This window comes from Antrostomus carolinensis, unplaced genomic scaffold (genome assembly GCF_000700745.2).
Source record: "Antrostomus carolinensis isolate BGI_N321 unplaced genomic scaffold, ASM70074v2 scaffold44631, whole genome shotgun sequence".
Lineage (NCBI taxonomy): Eukaryota > Metazoa > Chordata > Aves > Caprimulgiformes > Caprimulgidae > Antrostomus > Antrostomus carolinensis.
In genome coordinates this window covers 1-9729 of record NW_010294402.1, presented here as the reverse complement: position 1 = coordinate 9729, position 9729 = coordinate 1, and the positions used below count along the sequence as shown (strand labels likewise).

The window sequence follows — 9729 nt, the reverse complement described above, 5'->3', positions numbered from 1 at the left end:
GGCTTACCTGAACGTGCAGTTTTGGCTCCCTGTTGTGGTGGTGAAATCTCAAGGATCCAGCTTCATGTTATACTTCTGTCAACACAGATGTTGTCAGCTGCCTGAGGTACAGCCATACCACTGCTCTGAAGTTGAAGGAGCTTTTGTATCAAGATGAGGGTCAAGCCAGTATCAAATAACACAAGTACAATCGCTACCTCTGTTCTCCTAAGAGAGGTATTTCTCCAAATATGTACAAACATCCTTTTACTCATAAAGCTCCTCTTCATTAAAGCTTTGAGAGGGATGTATTTCTTCAGAGTAATGTATGATTGTTGATTTCAATGAACTCTCAACTGCACTACCCCATTCACTTTACACAAGTGTTTATTTCATCTTCCATTGGAGTAACAGGTAGTTCAGATCTTGACAGAAGGCTCTGAAGATGATAAGTTGGTGCTACGAAGGTGTTTTTATAATTAAGATGACTTGTTTGGCTGCAGGTTTTTTTCATTCTCAGGAACAGGTTTGTCAGGGCAACGTTTTTCTAAGTGGTGTTTTGGATACCGCCTAAAAAATGTGCTCTCAGTATTTTGGTATTTCACAAATGATGTCTGATAAATGGTTAATCCATCCTTGCTGCTAGGAACCGATTCATGAGCCCAGAGGCAGAAGTCATGTGAGTTGTGTTGCCGTCTCTCTGGTTCCACCTTCCTCCGGCCCATACCCTAGTAAAAAAAATATAAATAAATAAAAAATCAAAAAAAAAAATTCACGTAAACATATGACTTATAATCACAGTTTCACAGATGAATCTTGTAACAGTCACTACCCCACTGGGAAGTTAACGAAGCTGTTACCACAGTGATTTCGGGAACTCACGGTTGATCTTTAGCAAGTTAAAAATAATATTGTCAGACTTGCCTGTCTGAACATTTCTGGTTGCATATATAATGGGAAATCTGTTGACCTTCCATCTCTTGGCACTAATAAACCATTTATACTTTGCATTTCTGTAGCATACTATATACTCAAAAGCTATTTAGCTATACTTAATGGATTTAAAGTGGAAGAGGGGAGACTGAGATGAGATGTGAGGAAGAAATTCTTTGCTGTGAGGATGGTCAGACACTGGAACAGGTTGCCCAAGGAAGTTGTGGATGCCCCCTCCCTGGAAGTGTTTAAGGCCAGGTTGGATGAGGCTTTGAGCAACCTGGTCTAGTGGAAGGTGTCCCTGCTGCTGGCAGGGGGTTTGGAACTGGATGAGCTTTAAGGTCCCTTCCAACCCAAACCATTCTATGATTCCATGATTCTATGATACTTGGCTAAATTAATCTTCAGAGTAACCCAAAGAAATAGGTTAATAATTTTATGTTTGGATCACAATAAAGAAACTGAGACAGACCATGAAATCTGAATCTTCAAAACTATCCCTTGTGTGTTCAAACACAGAGAGGGAGCCTGATTGTCACACTCCATGTCTTGCAGGAAATTTATTTGGAAGCGTGGTTGATCAGTATCTCTGAAACTATGAGACACTGCACAAAATGGAAGTTATTCAGTGAATAATGAATACCAAAAAATCTAGCTCTAAGAGAGCCCACAGTCAGACAAACTTTCAATATTACGACTTGCTTCTTCCTCCTTTACTCATTATCTTGTGAACAGCACAATTTCTTTTGCTGCCAAGAAAGATGTCAACAATCTGATAAAAGTGGAAAAACTTGCAACTGTTGCCCGTACAGAAAAGCCTAAAACAATTTAAATTCTATTTAAAATTGTGGCTTGTGCAGATAGATTGTGGGTGTCCTATGGATTTTGGTTAAATTTATGATAAATGAGTGAACCAAATACGTGGGACTGTGAATTATGAGTGGCTGAGACCCCTACAAAAGTTCATTGCAAGGCCAATGACTTTTAGCAGACTAATAGGACAACTGACTGGGGACAAAACCATGCTAATACAGAAAAAACAGAGCCACTGGAAAAATGCCTGTCAGAGCCCCAAATCATAGGGGTTTTGTTGCCCTTGAACTCTGCCACTCTCAATGACCGTGTGTGCTGCTGTGTACCTGTGCCAGCCCCAGAGGAGTCACACCCCTGTACTCATAACAAGTGTGTTTTTCTTTGCTGTTTACATTTTTCTCTTCTCACAATTCTTAGCATTTCTGATTTTTTGCAGAGGAGAGAAAAGATGCTGTGTTTAATCTCTGACAGAATGGGAGATACAAACTTGCTTGATTTTTCTCAGTGGTGAGTACTTACAAAGTCAAAATACTCTCCTACATTCTGTAGACAGTGTCTGTTGTCATGAGAGGAAAATGGGAAATTGTCATTCACTGCTCTCTGAAAAAAAGAAATTATAGCAAAAAAGATGAATTTTTACACATCTTGTTTGGAGTCTACTAGTGTTAGTTCTTATATTCTGGCAGATGCTGAAATTACAGCTGCCTATGTGCTAAGACAGAAGTTATATTCATATGTTGTATCTTCAACTGCACATAATTTTATAGGGGCAATGTGGACCCTCTGGGGTTTTGTTTTTGTTTTTGCTTTTACAAAACCATCAGGAGGATTTGCGTTCCTTTGCCTTGCTGAATAGAGATACAATTAATCCAAAAGTGTGAATTTTCAAATAAGAAATGCTACATTCTGTCTGTAAGCAGCAAAACATGAGGTAGATGTCAGGATTGCCTTGTTTGATTCACTAGCAAGCCTACAGCTAATTAAAATGAAGTACAAAAGGGACCTCAAAACTGAATTAATCTATGATTTATGTACTGAGTGCCATGTACACTGCTTGTTGCAGGGGAAGTGGAGGAGGTATTAATTGCATAACTAATTTATAATCTCATTCTTTAACATAATGTTCATCCAATCTCTAAAATAAAGCTAGAGTTTTAGAAGGAAAAAGGACAACTGCAAAAGAACTATTTAAAAAAAGTAATTTAACATATTTAATTTTTTAGAAGTTTGTTTACTATATATCATTGCGATATTATTAAAATAGCTAATAATTGAAACACTGAAAACTCTTCTGGACTATTATATTGCCTCTGTTCTTCCTCAAGCATTATTTTCCTGTTTCATGTTGAGAACATGACATTTTTTTCTGTAAATGTTTTAGCAATTTTTACTTTTAACAGTGTGGAACTATGATATTCACCTCCAAACAGAAGACCAAGTTTCAATGTAACACAATTTAAAAACCAGTGTTTCAAGAGTAAGTGAATCTGAATCAGTTCTAAAGATAAGTGGAACTGGAGGCCTGATCCAGCAAGAAGAATCACCAGATATAAATTTTGTCAGCATGGAGTCAGCTGTGTGGTCAGATTTTAGGGTATTTGGTACAGGAGGCAGATTTTCTACCTTTTCTAGGTACATGCCACACATTCACTTGTTTTCTTATACAACTTCAGCCAGATTGTAGTTCAATGGATAAATAAATTCAATGGATACATTCTCCTATATGTGTTTAAAAATAAGCACCTTCTAAGCTTGGTACAGGAGGCAGATTTTCTACCTTTTCTTAGGTACGTGCCACACATTCACTTGTTTTCTCATACAGCTTCACCCAGACTGTAGTTCAATGGATAAATAAATTAAATGGATACATTCACCTATATGTGTTTAAAATATGTGACCTTCTAAGTCAGTAAAGCACAAGGCTTCCTAAAATATCCTACTGCAATTGCAAGTCAATCTGAACATTTTAGGAATAATGTTTATTACTAGTGCCTGTATGCTGCAGAAAAATTAAAAACTAAGCTGGTAAATATTGAATATAATCTCTTAGAAGGATTCCCATATTTCCTAATGGTTAAAAAAAATCAGTTACAGAATAATTACAGGACTATCATGAAGTAAGAAATAAGAGGTAATATAAGCTTAAACAGTACTGTATTTCTGAGAAAATTAATTAACCTCACAGTCAGTGAATTCCCTCATACAAAGAGATTAAGGGGCGACCAGCTTCACATGCAGTGAGCTTCCAACACTCTATCAGCACTTTTTAAAAATGTCACATAAACAAACTTCCTCAGATTGTTCCTGTGACATCACATTTTAGCCTTTAATGCACCTTCGAACTTTCACTGCTGATCTCATTTTAATTCTTGATTTATGACAGACAGGAATTCCACTGATTTTTTTTAGCAGTGAAGGGCTGGTAAATACAAGGCATAAAATATCAGGTGAACAGTCACACTAGTGTTGATAAAAGGTCCACCTAACCTGGCTCTTCCTTTCAGACAGTGGCTGAGGTCAGAAGCTCCACAGAAAGGTATACATAATATTAATATAATGTATACTCATGTTAACAGTATAATCTTGTCCTTTTCTTTTCACTAGCCCCAAGTTTCCCTTTTAAATATTCCTTCCTAGCCCATTTCTGCTCTTTATTATAGCAAAATCTGTGAAACAAACTCAATATAATTGCTATGCTTAGAGAAAATGAAAATATTCTGTGTACAAAGTAGGTGGGTGAAGCAAAGCTCGGTTTGATGATAAAATAAGGACAAAAAAATGTGCTTATGAAATTGTAACATTTTAAATACTCACTATTTTAAAATACTGTATTTTGTTTGTTTCCAAAATTGTCCCAAATTTCCTCACTTTTAAGCAAGCCTTAAAAAATGTTTCAGATGGGAAGTTTCTAACTTTGTAATGATCAAACAAATAATCCTTTGCCTGAATACACAGGATTTCTGACATTCAATTCAAAATAGATCATCAAATTCCAATTAAATATTCTTATAGGGCTTTACACACAGATTTTTTGGACTGGGATCCATCATAATATATTCTGGCACATAAACGTGTCTCAAAGCTGTAGTAGCTAATAAGGAAAGGTAATTGAGGGTGGAAATCTGCAGGAACTACAGCAGGACTTTGAGTATCCAAAATTATAACTGAGTAACAGCAAAATATGTTTCTTCCTTAGCAGAGCTAGCAATCATTTTATTCCCCGAGGCACAAAGTCTGTCAGGCCGCTATGGCTGCCTTGCTAACTGCCATATTCTTACTTATAACTTAGCAAGTGATATCTTGCAAAACAACAAAAACAAGAGCTCTGTAAAGTGACTGTATTGCCACAGTAACCCACCTGCTCCCGAGCTCTGTACCCCGGCGGCAATCTATCCTCAATATACTGAGCTGCTCCTGAGTTCTGGACCTGTTTTTGTGCAGACCTTGTAGTTGACTCAAGCTGACTCTGGCATACTCCAATGTGAGCAAACTGGAAAATAATGGAAGTTGTGACCCATTAAAAAAAAACAAACAAAAAAAAACCAACAAAAGAACAAATAAATCTGATGAGAAATGTGGGTAAAATTGCATTTTCCCATTTATTTTTTTATTATTTGGATTGTAGCAGCACCTAGTGGCCTCTGGAAAAATCAGGAGCCTCCCCACACACAACACTACCCCTACTATAAAGACTTTACGACATAGATCAGCAAAACAGACAAGAACATTATTTCTCCAGGAACTTTCTGAAAATTAATTACACAGCAATAATCCACTTAGCAAAACCACTTCTGCTATAAGGTCTTTTTTTTTTCCCACCGTGCTGCTCCCGCTGTTGTTACAACCACAGGTTTGAATGCACAAGAGTTTTGGGGAACAGCTCAGCCAAACGGGAGGCCCAAGGGCTCAGAGAGTGGAGAACAGCCCGTGCCAGGCATGTGTGGCAGTGCCCTGGGATGCTGAGATGTCCCAGCCCAGGGCCTCTGACAGGGACCACGGCACTTCTCCCAAGGCCAACGCCAGCTGACATTTTCCAGAAGATAATCAGCTAGGGGTAAATATAACATAAGAGACCTCTAGCACTGCTGGAAAACTGGAAAAAATTATCCTGCCAGAGTTTGCTTTAGAATCATAGAATTGTTTTGGATGGAAAGACCTTTGAGATCATCGAGTCCAACTGCAAAGCCAACACTGCCAAGGCCAGCACTAAACCATGCTTTAGCTCACTTCCTCTGAACCCAGGGCGCCTTTTCCTCATCCACATCAGGAACAGGAAACCTTGTTTCCAACTAAAGGACCAAGTCACCCTTACCACGACATTTTTGCAAGAGTTTAAGGATAAAGAAGCTCCATGGGTGACACGGGACACTCCTCACCCAGATGCCAGCACGCTGCTCGCTGGGGTGGGTGCATCTGCGCTTGGGCATGGCACCACACTGCCGGGGTCCCAACCCCAACCCCAGCCCCTCTGCCCACCCGCCCCGGTACCCTGGTTGTCACGGCAGCCGCTTGTCCCGCTCACAGAGGGGAGAGGGAACCCCCCCGCCGTGACTTCAGAGCCTCCCTGACGGTGTCACTGCATGATTCGGGTGTTTCAGTGCAGATCAGGGTGAGCAAAGGCAAAGCTGCTCTTACCCACTGACTGCAGAAGGGGAAAAAAAGTTGTCATTTCAATTTTGAAACTTTCACTTCCAAAAGTATTGAATGCTGTGTTAAAATGGGAGAGAAATGGAGTTCTGTTTAAAATTAATTAGTTCTGTACAATTACTTCAGTCTGTATCGGAATTACTTCAATCAATATTGTTAATGATAGAACAAGGGGAAATGGCTCTAAACTGGAAGAGGGGAGGTTTAGATGAGATATTAGGAAGAAGTTCTTCACTGTGAGGGTGGTCAGACACTGGAACAGGTTGCCCAGAAAAGCTGTGGCTGCTCCTCCCTGGAAGTGTTGAAGGCCAGGTTGGATGAGGCTTTGAGCAACCTGGTCTAGTGGAAGGTGTCCCTGCTGATGGCAGGGGGGTTGGAACTGGATGAGCTTTAAGGTCTCTTCTAACCCAGACCAGTCTGTGATTCTAAGAAAGGAGGGTCATTTTTGAGGAAAAAAACCAAGGACATTATGTATATTATATTTAAGATGTAACCATCCTCTTTTAAAAACTGCTTTACACGTGATGCTCACACACATCTTAATCACTGATACAAACGACAGTTGTTTAAAAAAAAACTAACAGCACCTTAAGGATTTTTTCACTTTCGAGTTTGAGCACCAACTTGTAAACACCCACGCTATTTAACTGCCAGCACGCTCTGCCAGCACGCTCTGCCCAGGCCGGGGTTCAGGGGACACATTGGGGACTGTGTCCCTCAAGGAATCTGGGGGTGGCAGCCAACAGAATCACAGAATCACAGAATGGTGGGGTTGGAAGGGACCTCAGGAGATCATCCAGTCCAACCCCCCTGCCAAAGCAGGTTCCCCCCTACCCCAGGTTGCACAGGAAAGTGTCCAGGTGGGTTTGGAACATTTCCAGAGATGGAGACTCCACACCCTCTCTGGGCAGCCTGTCCCAGGGCTCTGGCACCCTCACAGGAAAGAAGTTGGAGCCTGGATGCCGTCTGCACTGTGTCCTTGCCTGCTGGCCAGAAAAGTTCTTATTACAGACATAGTCTCTGAGATGGATGTAGCACACTTGGTTTGTTTGGGGGCTTTTTTACATATAACATTTTGTAACTTTTTATGGATGGGGAAGTGGAGAACCAGCTGAAATGGAAAGGCTTATTTCACAGAAAGAAAAGCTGAGGCGCGGAGCCCTTGGATATCGCAAAAGGAGCTTGTGGGTGAGTTGTGGATGAGGCAGAACTTCTCATAAACCAAGCACAAACCAAGACTTTGCCTCCTGGGCCTTGACAGACTGTGAAGAACATGACACTCGGATGGCAAGTGGCCTGTTTTCCAGTATATTGCTATTCAAGGCTAACTTCTGTGGGAATTGGATATCGTGGCTAATGGAACAAGAAAAAATACAGTCCTTGTATTAGTGAAGTATGAATGATTCAGACTGTCATAGCCATTTAAAAATGCAATTATAAAGTTTCTGTGGAAAAAAAAAATCTATTTTCCATCTTACTATACAACACAGATAATGATATCTGGGGATATTAGCTGCCATCATGGAGTTTTCCAAGGCTTTCTTCTAAATGGCCTACTTTGTTTCTCTAAGTATCTGTTGAACTTTTGATTAGACAGATAAGAGGAATTATTTGGAACATGTTACTATTAATGATGCCATGCTGCAGGTTCCTTTTAATTACTAAAGTAGGTAAATTGCTTTTATGATGATTGACAGAGGCTAAAGTACTATAAAAATAAACTGTTCTGGATAATGCAATTTTAGTTAAGGAAAAAAAAACAACTGTAAACAAGCTGTAAGAGCAACATGTTTTGAAGCACTTTTGTGACTCTATTGTCATCTCAGCCTTGACTGTAATGAACTGTGACGATGTCTGAAAGTGCCAGGATCAGATCAGAAAGCTGTGGAGATAACTCATGCTATTTTCGAGACTGAGTGAGCCAGTGATAGAAACAACTAGAGAAAGATAAAGAGCGTGACAGGCAGAGGAACCTATAATTTGTTTTCATTCCATTCTGCTCACTTTCAGATTCAGTAACATGGGGCCCATTATCACAAACTCAAACAGCACTTTGGCTTTTAAAGGATTGCTCCACTAGAACCTCTTTTTTTTTCCCCGAAGGGCTGCAACAGTTTTTTATTTACTGCTGCTTTCCAGTGAGCTATCAGTAAAGCTGAAAAAGTTGAAGGATGAAACTTAGAAGGTCCCTTGCTAAACACCATAAAAGAATTCTAGAGAAATATAATGAATAAATAATTAAATTAAGGAAGAGTTGTGACAGTCTGCAATGGCAGTAGGCATAGGTCCAATATCAGTTTGACTAACCCCACGTTAAAAAGTTATATTAAATATTTCTTAAATAGATTCTATATGTGTATTTCTATACCACAGTGTATTGTTGTATTTTTAATAGTACTGTTACTGCTAAAAGACATGTTTTAGTAAAAATATGCAAGAACTGGTCAAGGAAGGTGATCATCCTGCTCTGCTCTGCTCTGCACTGGGGTGGCCTCACCTCCAGCACTGGGGGCAGTTTGGGCACCACGGGATAAAAAGGATCTAAAGCTGCTGGAGAGTGTCCAGAGGAGGGACACAACATTGGGGAAGGGTTTAGAGGGGAAGGGTATGAGGAGAGGCTGAAGTCACTTGGTCTGTTCAGCCTGGAGAAGAGGAGACTGAGAGGAGATCTCATGGGGGTCTAGAACTTCCTCCCAAGGGGAAGAGGAGGGGCAGGCGCTGATCTCTTCTCTCTGGCCACCAACAAATGCCAGGAGCAGAGGGAATGGCAGGGAGAAGTGGCAGGGGAGGGTGAGGTTGGCCATGAGGAAAAGGTTCTTGAGGCAGAGGGTGGTGGAGCACTGGAACAGGCTCCCCAGGGAGGTGCTGATGGCACCAAGCCTGACAAGATTCCAGCAGCATTTGGCCAAGGCCCTGAGGGACATGGTGTGAATGTTGGGCTTGTCCTGTGCAGGGACAGGAGTTGGACTCCATGATCCTTGTGGGTCCCACCCAACTCACAACATCCTATGGTTCTATGATTCTATGAATAAATTTAAAAAACCTTTTGGGCACTATTTATGGCACCATTTTCTTGCTTAGGCCATCACAGCTAAGGCTTTGTCAAACTCAGGGACAAGCAGAGGCCACCACAGTACAGTTCCTGATCCCCCACACTCTAAGATGCCCCAGCACCAGGTGTTCACTGGTTTCATGAAGGTTACAGTTACTCAGCATGTCTGTACAGCCCATCCATACGCCCGACTGGCCCATTCCCTTACCTAAGCTCCCTAACACGGCCATGCACCAGTCCTGTCTCAGGACAGGGCTGGGGTTCTGGGAGCACTGGCCATGAGCAGGCCCCAAAGGCTCGGCAGG

The 9729-nt window shown here is 41.0% G+C and overlaps 1 protein-coding gene across 1 annotated transcript; it reads right to left on the bottom strand.

Annotated features, from left to right (window-relative positions):
• Positions 1-458: 458 nt before the first annotated feature.
• TEX36 (testis expressed 36) lies at positions 459-6152 on the bottom strand. Its single transcript, XM_029087379.1, has 4 exons — positions 6102-6152; positions 5084-5215; positions 2245-2325; positions 459-707 (listed from the first exon to the last, which is right to left on the bottom strand). The coding sequence occupies exons 1-4, from the start codon at positions 6150-6152 to the stop codon at positions 459-461; spliced, it is 513 nt and encodes a 170-aa protein (XP_028943212.1).
• Positions 6153-9729: the final 3577 nt, after the last annotated feature.